Source organism: Alligator mississippiensis, chromosome 1 (genome assembly GCF_030867095.1).
Source record: "Alligator mississippiensis isolate rAllMis1 chromosome 1, rAllMis1, whole genome shotgun sequence".
NCBI classification, from domain to species: domain Eukaryota; kingdom Metazoa; phylum Chordata; order Crocodylia; family Alligatoridae; genus Alligator; species Alligator mississippiensis.
In genome coordinates, this window is record NC_081824.1 from 226,682,216 (window position 1) to 226,697,857 (window position 15,642).

At 49.8% G+C, this 15,642-nt stretch overlaps 1 protein-coding gene across 5 annotated transcripts in view; it reads right to left on the bottom strand.

Moving 5' to 3' along the window:
- Positions 1-8,842, bottom strand: part of SHLD1 (shieldin complex subunit 1) — a 90,209-nt gene extending 81,367 nt beyond the window's left edge. For 2 of the 5 annotated variants that reach the window (XM_014595120.3, XM_014595119.3), the window contains exons 1-2: positions 8,707-8,813; positions 2,680-2,801 (exon numbers count right to left, since the gene is read on the bottom strand). Coding sequence is in view for 2 of the 5 variants with exons in the window: in XM_019500733.2 (XP_019356278.1) it covers positions 8,707-8,756 (50 nt within the window). In the remaining 3 variants the exon portion in view is untranslated. Of the gene's footprint in view, positions 1-2,679; positions 2,802-3,188; positions 3,639-8,706 lie in introns of those variants that run through there. The other 3 variants (XM_019500734.2, XM_019500733.2, XM_019500732.2) reach the window with 3 other exon arrangements.
- Between the last annotated feature and the right edge of the window lie 6,800 nt (positions 8,843-15,642).

The following is a 15,642-nucleotide window of genomic DNA, read 5'->3' on the forward strand; positions in this document are numbered from 1 at the left end:
ATCAGTGCTTCTCAATTGGGCTGCAGCAAGACTCTTTAAGGATTCTGTGACACCAGCACCAGAGCCACTGCAGCCAAGTGAAAATGCCCCACACACAGGGTGACAACACATCCTAGTTTGGCTGGGATAGTCCTGGATTTCATAAGCTGTCCCGGTGTCCCAGCCGGTTGGTGAAAATTGAAACAAGAGCCCCGGGATCAGTGCCACAGGTGGACTTGTACTTTGGCATGTGCCCCTTCCACCCAAGTCAGCAGGGCCACTGCAGACAGAGGTAGGCCGGCAGAGGCATGAGGCACAGTCAGAGAATCAGAGAATCATATCATAGAATCATAAGGCTGGACAGGACCCCAAAGGATCATTGGGTCCTGCAAGGAGGCAGAGTGGCATGGTGTGCTAGGCAGGCAGGCACCTGCATGTGTCTGGCCCAGCTCCTCCTGTACAGCAGCTAGAGGAAGGGGGCGAAATGAGCTAGGCTGGGCACTGCTCCAGTCTACCCGCTTTGCTCCCACACAGCAGCAGCGCCTGCCTGGTGCACCATGCCTCTCCGCCTTCACTTAAAACAATGTGTTCCAAATTTCCTTAAAAATCATACGGTCACCATACCCATGCACCTCCATTTCTAGCAGCTGCTACAGAACCAGGCACTCCTGCCTGCATTAGATTTATCAGAGAAACTTAATACAAACAGAAGCACCCCCTCCTGCAACCCACTTCCTGGTCCAGCTCTGCACACACCTTCTGGACCCCTCTCCTCTAGCTCTAGGTTTACTGCGGATCTGGAATGAGTTCCCTGTATCCATGCACTAAATGAGGTGTCAGCCTTGTCCTGCAGTGGTGATCAGACTTTTTTGCTTGCAAATTGGGAACTATCAAAGGCAGTTGCTATGTCCATATGCTGGGTTGCCCCCTATTTGTGGTTTGGGATGCTTCCTTTGAAGTGGTATCAGCTTCTCCATCTCATTTCAGATCTCAAGTCTGTTGCCAATTCTTTTCAGTTTCCCCCTTCTTTTATTGTATCTGTATTTGTGACAACAAATGGACCTAAGACAAGGTTCTAAACACGCTATGAAAGTGTATGATGGTCAAACACACGATGTATCAGGCACAAATAAAGCGCTGTATCCAGGCTCCTGTACCACTGCTACCACCAAGTCGAACTGTCCCACTCAAGGTACATGCTGGGCTGGAGCAGGAAAAGGCTTTGACAGGAGAGGGCACTCCTGCCTGCATTGGGTGTATTAGATAAAGTAGGTAAGCTGAGGCAATACAACAGTGGTCTTTAACTGTGGGGTCACAAATTCAAAGACATTGTGGAGAGGTACCTCGAGTCTAAAAAGGTTGAGAAACACTGATGCGGACATATCCTTAAGCTTTCTGTGCTTCTGTACCTAGCTTCTAAAACGAAAATAAAATAACATTTCCTTTCTCCTTCACTTTGTCTGTAGTCCAGAGCACTGGCCTGGAACACCCAAGACCTAGGTTTATGTCTTTGCTCTACCACAGACTTCCTATGTGACCCAGCACATGTCACTTAGGGCCAAATTCTATTCTCCCTATTAGACATGTAAGTAGACTTAGGTGCCTAAATATGATTCTATTCCACCCTGCCTGAGTCCCTGAAAAACAGTTAATGCAAAAGGTGGGTAGGTCCTCCTCTTCCTGACTGCTTTTGAGACTCAATTTTAAATGTAAGATCACTGTGTTATAAAAGCAGATGGATTTTCAAGACTTGAATAGGATGGACTAGAATTGCATTTAGATACCTAACAGGTGGAAGAGAATCTCTTTCCTAGTCCCTCTGTGACTCATTTCCCCTCTATACAGAATGAAAAAAGAAGTACTTCCACACTTCATAGGGATACTTTGAGGATAAATTCATCAAAAACTATGAGAACTAAGAGCAAGAAAGCCCAGTTAAGTAACTTAGATGTACATCTTTTTGGAAGAAAATCCATCCAATACCTGTGCCTTTTGACACAGAACAAACACTGAATCAACTTTGCAGAATGCTACTGAACCTGTCCTTCTGTTAAACCTGCTAATGAACTGCGTGATGATATTGGCTCTAACATTGTAGCAGATCAGTTTCCTTGTCCCAGTGAGACAGGCAGGCAAGGTCACTTCACACACAATTTTTTTTCCATTAAACAAAGTGTGAAAGCAGTAAGTATTAAAGGATGCTTTCTCCTTCACTGTTTTCTCCTCAGGATACTACAGTTTGTTAGGGTAGTAAAGACGAGGGAAAAAGCTTCCTTTAAATATCAGCATCCTCCTTCTGCACTGCTTGTGTTACATATATCTATTACTTTTACAATGTTAATATTTGTATTTCTATCCTGCTAAAAAGCCACTTTTAGGTCTTAGTTGTCCATAGGTTTGGGCCCATGTTAGAGCCCCACTCAATCAGAAAGACTACTTGCAAGACAAAGTTAAGTATGTTAAATAAGTTTTTGTGGAATCAAGGCCTTCATTTGGGGTCCTGACTTTGAAAGTCCTTGGCCCTGATTTTTGGAAGTGCTGAGCACCCATGTTTCATTTGAAGTCAGCACGTCCAGATACTCAGGACCTTTAAAAATTAGTCCTAAGGTATTTCAAGATGCATATTTCCAAACCTAAGAACCAGGGCCTTCAGCTTCCTCAAGTGTACAGAAGGGATGCACTATTTCACTGGCACTGTACCTGTGAAGAGATCACCAACCATCCCCTGGGGCAGCATCCAGAAGCAAAAATGGTCGTCAAGGTTTGTAGTCAACCCTTGTCATACAGCCTTCCCTTCTAAGAAATCTGTACGTTTCATCTTGCTGGAATGAAATAAACAGGCTGATTAGATACTCTGCATCAGCTGACCATGCTGCCAAAACAGTATGACCTTTCAAACTAGGTATGTTACTTCAAGTAAACAGTTGACACATACGTCACTGTTTATCAAGCATGGGATAGAGGAGGATCTTTTTTAGGAAACAGAAGTAGCACATTATTACACAGTGTCCTTGAATCTTTTTTTACAGTGATGAAGGCCTCATGGAGAAGATGGCATGCTTTCCCATAAAAGCTCTTATTTGCATTAACTGCAAAGTGTGCTCTCATTTATTCCAAAATATTGAAGCAGATGCCATCCTTTCCTAGCTCTACATGCTCTTGTGAAACAACCTACACCCTTGTGAGAATATGGCTTTCCCTTATGATACCTAGTCACGGCGGGGTCCTCGCGGAGGGCCGTGATCTCCTTGAGGTCCTCTCACCGCGCTACTCCGGCCCGAGGGCACCCTCCGTTCTCGCCCGCCACGTCTTGATCGAATATGTAATAGGGAGGCTGCCTTGTGTTTCCTCGGGCCTGTCAGCTCCTGGACCCCTCGTGGGTCTCCCCGTACAATGGGCGCTACCCAAGCGCCCTAGCCTTATGGGCTATGCGTGGCTCCTACCTCCCCTGATACCACGCCCCAAGCCTCGCAGATGTAAAGGACGTTGTCCGGTCTGTCTCTCTACTGTGGCCCACCCTGGGCTCCCTCTCTCATGCCCAGCCTCTTGCTGGGACTCTCGTCTGGCCCACTCTGGGCCCCCCCTGCCGGTGTGGTTCCACTCCGGGACTCTCTAGCGGGCCTCCGGTCCTATGGGCCAACCGCACGGATACCCTCCCTGACTCTGGCTCCCCGCGCTGCTACTCCCTGTCTTCTCAGGGGCAACCGCAGCGCCCTGCCTTGGTCTGAGGGGTATTGCCGCACTAGACTGCGGCCGGGCTCGCTATGCCCGTGCGCCCACACTAGGCTACTCAATAATACACAAGGGCGTTCCCCCTCTCTGGGGGCTCGCCGCGCCCACACTGGGCTACTCAATAATACATAAGGGCGTTCCCCCTCTCTGGGGCTCGCCACGCCCACACTGGGCTCCTCAGTAATACCACCCCTTTCCTGGGGACGGGGGCTATGTTCCCCCACACGCAATCCGGGGTCTCGGTCCCCGTTTGCAACCTACGGGCTGCGCCCGCGACCCACTGGCCGCGCTCCTCGCCGCCCGCTGCTCGCGCAGTGGCGTGCGAGCTGCGCCTTCCCTGGCACTATACAGGGGCTATGTTCCCCCACACGCAATCCGGGGTCTAGGTCCCCGTCTGCAACCTACGGGTTGCACCCGCGACCTACTGGCCGTGCTCCTTGCCGCCAGTTGCTCATACACTGGCGTGCGAGCTGCGCCTTCCCTGGTGCTATGTAGATAATGCACCCTCTTGGCGCTAGGGCACCCCACACTCTCTGGGGTCCCTATAGTTGAGGCCTCCTCCAACCCCTACAGCCTCACCCAAGCCTCCGGGTGTAATAATACAAACACAACGCAAAACCACAAGCCCCTAGGCTGTAACACAAATGCAGGCCGCCTGGCCATAACTCCTCATCATAGCTCAAGCCTCCAGGGCTATCATGAGCTGTACTTGCAACTTAGGCTCCTTCCCATATCTCGGCCGAGGGAGCTCCTGCCTCTCCGGCTGCTGGCAGAGAACTGCCAGCCTGGCTTCAGCCCTGAGCTTTATAAGGGCCAGGCCCTGCCCCCTACAGGCAGCTGGCTCCGCTTGGTTGCTCCGGCAACCCGCAGCTGCGCTCATTACCTGAGCCAGCCTCAGCTGGGCTTGTTATGTCAGGCCAGGGTGCGCTCACTCGCTCCCTGGCAGTTCCTCCTTTCTAGGAGCAGGGGTACCGAGGTGCCCTGCGACACCTACTTAATTATGGTCTGATGCAGCCATGTTAAAACTAACAGGGTGTAATAACAGCTGTCCATGTGGAGGCAAAACTTTTCCAGGAATTATATTCTAGGGAGACAGTATTAAAGTCACTGTGTTATTTTAGGCAAGTCACTAGTAATCATTTTCAAGACTGACCGCTTACTTACAGTGTCTCAGGTTTTGGCATATGCAGCTTGAAATACCATAGGCCTCATTTTTAAAGGTCCTGAGCATCTAGAGGTGCTGATTTCAAATGAAACTATGGGTGCTCAGGAATTCCAAAAAATCAGGGCCAAGGACTTTTAAAGTCAGGACCCCAAAACAGATACATCCAAACATGCTTTTGAAAATTCTGGCCTTCACTTTTTTGAGATTCAAACTTCTTCTAAAAAAAAGGGGGAACAAAACAGCCTGCCAATTTTTGCAAAGCCCCTTCAGATCCTCCAACGCAAGACACTATGCAAGGCATATATTATTATTCCCATTTTCACCTGGGGATGCACGTGCAATTAGAGATCAAACTTTCTTAACCTAAGATCACCCCAAGTATGATGAAACACTGACTAAAACAAATTCTCCATCTATTGCTGCTATGCGTAATTTGCAAACACCCCAAAAACATGAAAAGCAAGCAAAAACAGCCTTTTCAGGCAGGACTGATGATGTTGAATTGCTTGGCTTGAAATGCTGTTTAGGAGTCAGATTGCTGAACTCGCTTCACCTCCTATAAGTACGGACCTACCGAATTCACGGCAGAAATGGGGTGTGCTGCAGCTCCTTTAATTTTCCGAGTGTCCCTCCACCCTGATTGGTGGAGGAGCCACACTTGCAGTTCACATTTGATCAGTGGGAAGGCAAAAACAGCAGTTTTAAATATAGCGCTGTTTTTGCCTCCCACTGATGATTGGCTGAGGGGCCCCAGGAGTCCTGATGTTTGTGCTGACCAGTGAGGAGGCAAAAAACATGTCGTGTTTAAAAACTGTGGTTTTCGCTTCCCTGCCGATCAGGAGGGAGTGGTGGGGCCCCTCTGCCAATCAACAGCAGAGGAGAGGGGCACGTGGGAGAACATGAAAGATTACAGAAGCTGCCACGCACCCCACTTCTGCTGTGAATTTGGTAGATCCCTACCTATAAGGCATATCAAGCTGGTGATCTAAATACTGGCCATTACCCCTTTCACATGTTTAAATATTGCACATCACAAACAAGATGGCAGTAATGATGAAGATTTATGTGATTCAAAGAGGAAGGGTGATATGCTTTCAGTAACTGGCAGGGCACTGGAGAGGAATGAAAGACAGCTGCCCTGCAAAAAAGGTTTGAGGAGGGGGAGATTAGACATGAATGATGACGTGCAACCCAGTAATTTCACCTTGGGGATGGGCAGGAAGGGGTAGATAGCATGACCATTAAAGAGGAAAAAGGCCCATGACTTGAAAACAGAGTAGCTGGAAAGGGAGGAGGAGTTGCCGTTACCAACCACAATCCAGGGTTGAGACAGAGAAAAGAGTTTGGAAAAGATTCTGAATTTGTTTTCCACTAGGTCAAGTTTGAGATGTTGGTAAACCACCCACAATGAAATAGTAAGCCACACAAGGCTGAACCAGAGAAGAACTCAGTGGTTAGTCTGAGACTCACTAGAATTAAAGCAGTTAAATGCAAGTGGATGAATTTATCTAAGAACAGTGAAATAGAGATCCACAGAAAATTCCACCAAAGAATGCTTTAGCACATTTTTAGCATGGGCATAGGAAGGTTAACATGGAAATTCTTGGAAAATAGTAATACTTCATGGGAGCCAAGAGTGCAAACAGAGACACAAGAACATAAGTTGCACAAATGACACCTAAGACTCCATTGTCTGCATCTGGCTCTTCCTTTCAAGATACTCCCCTTTTATGATTCTGCCTTGCTACTCTTAAGTTGATTTAAAAAAACCAAAACAAAACTCTGTATGTCACATTTCATACAGACATTACCAATCAGCATGCAAACAGCAACAAGTTAAATCCAAAAGACAGGCATAAAGATTTTAAGCATGCAATATCATATATGGGTAGGAACACTGGCATTTGATGTACTGTTTTTATACACCAGAATATCCACTGGCACAAGGCACAGTACTTTATGTAAAACTGTGCTTGGTGCAATAATATCATGCAAAGCTCAAGTAGTTGGTATAACAACCAATTATAAACCCCATTGCACTTCCTTAGCACAATTCCCCGCTCTGTTACCCTTGCTCAGCACACAATTACTCTCATATCAGCATTGCTGAGACAGGCTAGACTGGGGTCGACAACCCCTGGCACACATGCCAGAACATGCCAAACCACACATAGCAGAACATGGCACACAAGGCCATTTTGCTTGGCCTGCCATAGCCTGGGCTGCTCGCAGCAGGCAGTCAGGAGGCTGCAAGCCCTGCTGTAAGCAGCCCAGGCTCCATGGCAAGCAGCAGCTGCCCAGAGCCTGGGCTGGTTGTGGCAGTCAGCTAGGAGGCTGCAGACAGCTACACTGGGGTCCAGAGCCCCTGCACACAGCGGGGAAGGGGCTGCGGCAACGTAACCCCGGCCCCTCCACCACCATCCGCCTGGAGGCACACGTGCACCCACTGCCAGCAACAAGGATTAGGCCCCTCATGGTTCCCCCACCATCTGCCCCTGGCATGCCAAGTCGAGGCACAGGTTAAGACTCGGGTGTTTTCAGCACTCCAGCCAAAAACACTACTGACCCCTGGGCCAGAGAATATTTTTCTGCCTCTGGACTCTTCTACCCAAGAGGTTTTACTTTCCCAGCCGTGCAGGTACCCATGAGGTACATCACACCCACACAGCACCAACATTTCTCCCTGCCTCTCCACAGGACATGCGCTAGAAGGAAATATTTTGTAAATATCATGCTTGTGTTAGCCTCTGCAATTATTATTTATTAAATCTAGTCCAAAAATTTAAAAATTTTTTCTGTAAATTTTGTGCAGAAATATCCCATTTTGGTGCAGGGAAAACAATTGGAATGCAAGGCCCAGATCTGCCTTTTATCCTTCTAGCACCGCAGGAGAACCAGCAGCTTTATTTTAATGGATGATTTCATCATTATGTTCTTTTAATATTAAGTTCTCAAATGTTCACAACAAAAGCATAACAGGAGAGTGAAAGTCAATACTGGACATCAAAGGGGAGCAAAAACATCCACAAGTCAAGCAGAGCATTCAAAGCCCCTTCAGCTTGATATAAAGTAGCACTCACCCTTGGATCCAGACTCACACTGGTACTTAAAAAGCCTGCTGGATGGGGTGGGGGGGAGCAGTAAGAGAAGGATAAATCACAGAAATCAAAGAAAATGAGGGTTGGAAGGGACCTCAGGAAGGCAGCTAGTCAAGTCCCAGGACTGCTTCCCTGAACACTCAGGAGTCCTGAGACTCTTGCAGCTACCCCTCAAGGATGAGGTGCTGAGGGGGGGCCTCATCCCTAAGGTGACTGTGAGCTAAGGGTCAGGCAGGAAGGTTTTATTGAGGACAAGGGCACAGGAGTGGTCTGCTCTCCCCAATCCACAGCACCTGCCTCCTTTTTGAGCAGGGCGGTGTGGGGGGAAGCATGTGGGATCAGGTAGAGGAGGAGTGCTAACAGGTAAGACTGTGGGTGAAGGGAAAAGCCCCATCCCATGGCCTGTACCCCTTCAGCCTACACTGCCAATCCCTCCCTGCCACATGAAGCCCACATATCCGGTGTCAGTCTCATCACCCACCAGCCCCTCCTAGCGGCCTCCCAAGTAGATCCCTTATTATAGGGTGTGTTACCGCCCTCCGGGGAGCCCTGCTCATGCTCTCGGACCTGCCTGTGCTAGGCGCACACTAACACCCCTCCCCCCCGCACGCACGCACATCCCAGCTTCCTCGCCCCAAAAGCCCCCCCCCCACGTGACCTGCTCCCTCCCCACCAGCCCCCTGAGACCTCGGTGACATCACAAGGGCAGCTCCCCCACTCGGCGTTACTCACAAGAGGAGAGCGGCGGGGACAGAGTGAGTCACAGGCCGGGCAGGCGCCATTTTTGTCGAGGGCAAGCGAGCCAAGCGGAATCACTTAGGAGGGCAGGGAGGACATTTCTGCTAAGGGTGGGAGTGGCACCGAGGCCGCCATCTTTGTTGTGGGCACGGACTGCGCGTGCCACAAAGTGACCCCGGGAAGCGACCGGCCGCCCCCAGGACTAGGTGCCGAGGGTGTAAGCAAGGAGCACGGCCGCGCATGCGCTTTCTGGCGTATGCGCAGACACGCTCACAGGCACAGTCTCTCACCGTCGCACGCGCGTGTGGTCACACACACGCCCTCACTTCCCACCGGCCTGGGCACAGCCCTACTCCCTGATGGGAGGGTCCCCCTCCTTGCTGTTGCAGTTCGTCCCCGCCACTGAAATCAACTCTCAGCTGTCCATGGAAGTAAATATATTTTGTGTGTGCTTGCATTCACATGTTGCAGGGGTTTCGGTTGTAGCTGTGTTGGTCTAAGGACATAGGCAGACAAGGTTCCTTGGGTGAATTTGATATCTTTTATTAGACCAACCCAAATGGTTGGAGAATAGTTATTAAGCAAGCTTTCGGGTTCAAAAACTTGCTTAATAACTATTCTCCAACCATTTGGGTTGGTCTAATAAAAGATATCAAATTCACCCAAGGAACCTTGTCTGCCTTGCATTCACATGGCAGGCAAGGGTCTTTGAGTCAGTCTGATCTCTTTTATTACACCAATTCAAATAGCTGGAAAAAATCTTGGCAAGCTTGCAGATATAAAGACCCTTCATCCAGCTGAAGAAGCATCTGTGGTTGGTCTGTGCTGTTTCTGGATGCTTCCTCAGCTGGACAAAGGGTATTTATACCCACAAGTTTGCAAAGAAGACTTTTTCCAGCTATTTGAGTTGGTTGAATAAAAGAGATCACATTGACCCAAAAAACCTTGTCTGTCTGTGTCCTTAGACCAAGGGCGGGCAATTATTTTGGGCAGAGGGCTGCTTACCCAGTTTGGCAAGCTGCTCAGGGCTAAACGGGTAGCCCTGCCCCTTGACGGGTTCCCCAGCCTCTGGTAGCCATCTTGAGACCAATGTCCCAATGTCTTGGGACCAATGTCCCAGGGCCAGCACTGGTGGGGCCCAGAGCAGGGCACAGGCTGGCAGGGTTCTGGAGCCAGGCTGGGCTGCACCAGCAGGGTGGGGGGAGCTGGCCCGGCTTCATAGAGCCCAGGCCAGCTGGGACCCTGTACCCCTGCCGCCCTGGTCTGCGCCCTGCCCACACTGGCCCTGAGACACCCGTGCGGGCCCTGTGCTTCTGCACCTGCTCACTCCCAGCGCCCCCCAGCCCTGCGGTACAGGTGGGGGCCAGCACATAGCCCCAATCCCCTGCTCCCATCAGGGAAGGAGCTGGTGTGGAGCATAGCGAAAAGCAGCCCCTCACCTGCCCTGCAGCCGCTTGCAGCCTGCGCGGGGCTGTCCTGAGCTGCTTTTCCCCCCCACCGTGCTCAGCACCAGCTTGTAACCTGTCCCCACTGCCAGTCCCACACTGGCTCCAGGCTTGCCTGTTGGGGCTGCACCATGGCGGCAGCAGTTGTGGCCCCCCCCACTTACCGTGCTGGGCAGCATTTGCTGCTGCTGCCCGCCCAGAGCTCGCGCCGTGGTAGGCCGCGGTGAGGCTGCCACTGCCACCTCTGTGCTACCCAGCACACAAGCTCGGGGAGGGGAACAGGAGCAAACACTGCCCGGTGCAGCAAGCGGGAGGGCCACTTTCTTCCGCTCCAAACAGCTGCTGCCACCGTGGCGCAACCCCAATGGGTGAGCCCATAGCCGGCGCTGGACCAGGTTACAAGCTGGTGCTGAGTGCGGGGCAAAAACGGCCCCTTGCCCACCCCTGTAGCTAGCATCCTGCGATGCAGCCCCTTAAGCCCATGTGGGGCTGTCTGCCTGCTCAGGACAGCCCCACGCGGGCTGTGAGCGGCTGCAGCAGGGAGCATGACAGGCTCTGTTCAACTTTGCCAGCTAAGGGAGTAAGTCCCAAGGTCACATTGTAGAAAGCTATCACAGAGCCAGACCTTATGGGATACAGAGGCTGTCTGAGGACAGGGAATGGGCTAGAAGCCAGTCGGCTGCTGGCAGAAACACTGCCATTAGCATCCAGGCAAACAGCTGGTCAGGAAAATGGAAACAAGCCTGCTGGAGGAGAGCCCTACCAGAAAAGCTTGGCTTAGCCCCTGCCCCATGGCTAGGGGAAAGTAAATAAGCTTGTCAGGTGCCTGCAAGCCAGGCGAATGGTGTAGCATTTACGTTTGGAGAAAATCCAAGTCAAGTCCTGAAAAAGAAGGACGGAAATCCTGCAGCTGCTGTGCTTTCCCAGTTGCAGTGTCCAGGGAGCTAGTTCGTGCCTGTGAGTTCATAGGGAAGGTGACCCTAGGAAGGTTCTTAAGGACCAGCATTTTAGCAGACCTAGTGATAGTAACCATGGCTTTCTATAGCACTTGTGCTGTCCTGGGGTTTTTTCTATAGCCCCTTTAATAGGGACGCACTTAGATTTATAAGCACCTCCCGCCCCTGCAACATAGACAGCTCTAACTTCCTTCATGTCACAGTTCACCAGGTCAGCCAGCCTAGTAAGTAGAGCCAGGCACAGAGCTGGGGGTTACAGGGGTGATGGTCAGGAACCAGGAGCCTAGTTACCAAGTCCAAAGGATAACCCACAGGGCAAAGTCCAAGAGTAAGTCCAAGCTGGGTTCAGAAATCAGGAAACAGACCTACAGGAAGAATCCAAAGGTAAATCCAGAAGCAAGCCAAAGACCAGGTCAGGAACCAGGGAAGCCAGAGATGTTGCTAAAACAAGAGCTGCTCAGAGATTGAAGACCAGTCTGTTGTACAGCAAAGCTCAAGTGCTGGAGGAGTTCCTTGAATGCAGCTCCAGAGCCAGAGGGAAGGGGCTGGGTATCAGCTGGCCTTGATAAATAGTGACTAAGTCAGTGCACTGAGGGCAGGAGTTTGTCTGAGCCTTACAAAGCTGATCCAGGCTGGAATGCAGAAGCCTTACACTCCTCAGCTGATTGAATCACTGTTGTATAGCTACTGCTCCTTACTTGCCTGCTATTTTCCCACCCAGTCTGGAAGTAGCATCTTTATCTCTCTCTGACTTCTGAGGCCCCTTCGCTATGCCTGGATCAGAAGACAAGAGTTCCAAACCATTGATTTCTTCATGGAAAGTGAGTTTGGTGGTCAGGTAGGGAATTCAGGATCTGCTCCTTAGCTGAAGGAGAGCTACAGATCTGCTAATATATGTTAGAAGTGGATTGTTAAATTGCTTAAACACTTAGTTTGTAGTAAGCACCTAGAAAAGCCAACCATGTTCCAGGTACTACATATGGAAAATTACACTTTCTGTCTTGTACCTAGAGGAGGGGTTCTCAACTTTTTGGACTCAAGACCAAGGTTCCCTGTAAGGCGCGCGTGCACGGCTGTGCACAAGTAAAAGGCTGGCCACTCACACACTTTTTTAGGCCACGCACCCACCGGGATAGGAGCTGCGCTACGGTGTGAGACACAGAAGGTAAGCTCCTCCCCGAGGCGGGAGCCTGGTGTGGGCTCCGCTGGCTCCAGGGCTGGCTCTGTTACCCCACTTCGCCTCGGGGAGCGAGGAGGCACGTGGCGTCAGGGCCAGGATGTGGAGCAGTTCCCCAGAGCCAATGGAGCCCGCGTAGCCTGCACCAGCCCCCAGCCCTAGCCTCCATCCCTGCCTTGCCTCATCTCTGGGAGGAGTCTGCCCGAGTGAGGCTCCACCAGCTCCGGGGAACTGCTCCACTCCTCGACTCTGACGCCATGTGCCTCCACACTCCCCGAGGCAATGTGGGGAAGCAGAGCAGTGTCCCAGAGCCGGTGGAGCCTGCACCAGGCTCCAGCCCCTGGCCCTAGCCCCCCGATCATAGCCCCCCAGGCCCCTAGCCCCAGGTCCCCCAATCCTTCAGCCCCTGCTGCCTGCCCTGGGTGAGAAGTGAGGAGCTTACCTTCAGTAAGTGGCCCATGCTGGACCAAAGCAGCATGCTTACGGACCGCTACTCCTTAAAGGGAACATTGCTCAAGACAGCCCCCATTGGATTTGAGATGCCCCTCACTGAACTTGAGGCACTTCTCCATAACTTTTCTGAAGTGAGTGGCACCTGATTTTCAAAAACTAATTTATATATTACAGGGCTTACCTCCTTGCAGAGGGGTTGAGCAGTGTGGGCAGGGGATCAGCTAGGCAGGGACAAGCCTGAGCCTGCATTTATCTGCTTATCCCCTTACACCTCCTAGCACCCTGGTTGAAAAAAATCACTGGCTAGAAAATATGGCACATCACATGGAGGAAAGAGACAGAAGCAAATGAGCAGAGAAAATATAGTAAAAACATAAAGGTAGTATGCAATTCTCAGGCAGTTAGATGCAGAAATCATAACTGGATCTTACCCTGCATCTCTGCCACAGCTCTCCTGGCACTGACATCAGAGATCAGGAAGGCAAAGGGGGATGGGGAGTGTAAGAGTGGCATCTGTAAATAGGTTATGCAGACTTAAAGATTTGGCTGCTCAAACCAGTCAGGTCCGCTGTTTTTTGGAAGTCACAGCAGTCACAATAATGAAAGTCTAGATTAGGATTTCCTGCTTCTCTTCAGTTTCTACAGAAACATGGTCCTCTTGCTCTTTCAGTAAGGCAGAATGTCTCTTGTATCTTGCCATGTCATTGTGAACTACAAACCTGTTACCTTTGCTTCTCAGGGACTGACTGCATCATCAGCCAAAGAGGGAAAAATGATCTTAGAATACTTTGGTCAATTGTTGTAAAAATATAGGTTCTTACTCTGCCTCTCCCTTATCACTGATCAGTGTGCTAGAACTGCTTCAGAATTTATGTTTAAGGTTGGCTAAAGTGGGAGGCACATGTAAGCTGGGAAATGTAAAATTGAGGCTTACACCTGATTATTTAGCTAAGGTGACTGAGAAGGAAGCATAACATTCAGAGTCAAATAGGGGGTATAGAAATAACCAAGAAGGATGCATTGCATTCAAAACCTTGTCAAGATTATGCCACCTGTGCAGTTGGTCCAGTTAACGATATCACCCACATAAATCCTAAATTCTCTGCTGTCACTGATCAGCATAAGAGCTAATGCTATGAACTGGACCTTCAGAATGTTGAAGGTAAAGGGCCAGAACCTCAACTGGTGTCAATCAGTGCAGCTCTGTTGAAGCTAATGGAGCTCTGCTGATTTGCCCCAGCACAAGACTTCATTCATGATCTGAATGTCCACCACCTCCACAAATAGCTGGATCTGCTGGCTCCATCATACAATTCCATTTCTTTTCAGCTGTTAACATCTGTAAATTCTATAAATATTGGAACAATTCAGCACTTTCCATTAGTTTCTTTTTTTCATAATAGCAAAAAACTTTAGTTCTAGCTAAGTGGGGAATTTCCTTATAAGCCCACTTTCACATGCTCAACTGATGGCATTTGTTTCCTTCTAGGCAAAAGGTGAATGAGAGTTTGAATACGATATTTTTTTAGCTTGTTCTTGAGTTATGCAAAGGTGAACAAAAAATAATAATCTCCATTTTAAGAGTTCCTTTTAGTTGCACAAATTATTTTTTTTTCATTCATACCACATAAATGGCTCAATTTCAAAATGATTTGCTCATGGCTGATTAATCTTAAACTCTTCGCTCCTCACCCGGGCAGGCAGTGGGGGCTGGGGGATTGGGGGGCTAGGGGCTGGGGGGGCTAGGTCCAGGGGCTGGGGGCCATAGATTGGGGCCTGGTGAGGGCTCTGCCAGCTCTGGGACACTGCTCCACTCCCCTGCATTATCTCGGGGAGCAAGGAGGCACGTAGCGTCAGAGCCAGGGAGTGGAGCAGTTCCCCGAAGCCAGCAGAGCCTCACTCTGGGTAGGCTCCTCCCAGAGGTGAGGCAAGGCAGGGCTGGGGCTGGGGACTGGCGCAGGCTCCACTGGCTCCGGGGAACTGCTCCGCTCCCCGGCCCTGATGCCATGTACCTCCTCGCTCCCCAAGGCGAAGCAGGGGAACGGAGCAGTTCCCTGGAACCAGCAGAGCCCGCGCCTGGCTCCTGCCTCCGCCTCAGGGAGGAGCTTACCTTCTGTGTCCCACGCCACAGCCCAGAACCTATCCCAGCGGGTGCGTGGCCTAAAAAAGTTTTTAAGTGGCCAGCCTTTTACTTGTGCGCAGTCGCGCACACACGCACCTTAGAGGAAACCATGGCTAAATCCTCTCATTATTTATGAAGCTTAAAGCAACCCAGTTTTAAGTATTTTTTTTTTAAATAATCACTTTCTTGCATGCACCTTTGTTTTTATTTGCAGAAGAATTTACTGTGAAACTAACATAGAAAAAAGGACTAGGTTTGCTTCCATTTAGATCACTTGCAAAACTCCCACTGAGTTCAAAGCTAATGGCATCAGCTCCTATTTTAAAAATCCAGCAGTTAATAGAATCCCAAGGCCCCATATTTTCTCTTCAAGGAGTTTATAATCTTTGTTGGCAAAAGTGATGGAAATGAAATATGTCATGATAAACAACTGCCAGCAAGGAAAAATAAAGACAAAATTACTTAAAACATGCATGGTTGCACGTTAGAAAGCCTGAGGGATGTCTTCTGGCCAAATCTTTGGTCCTCAGGAAAATGCTCTCTTTGGAAGATCTCTTTGGAAGGTCTCTTTGGCTAGGGACAGAAGTTATGGATCAACCGGTATAAGTGATTGGAAACCAGTTCAAATCTGTAATATAGCAGAAGTTCACTGTACTTAAACTGCTTTCAAAATGGCCCAAACCAGTTTAAGATCAACCTGGATTGATGTAGTATCAGACTGAACTGATTTAGGTTCAATTGATTTATTGAACTTTTGTCCCAGATTCCCCTACAATT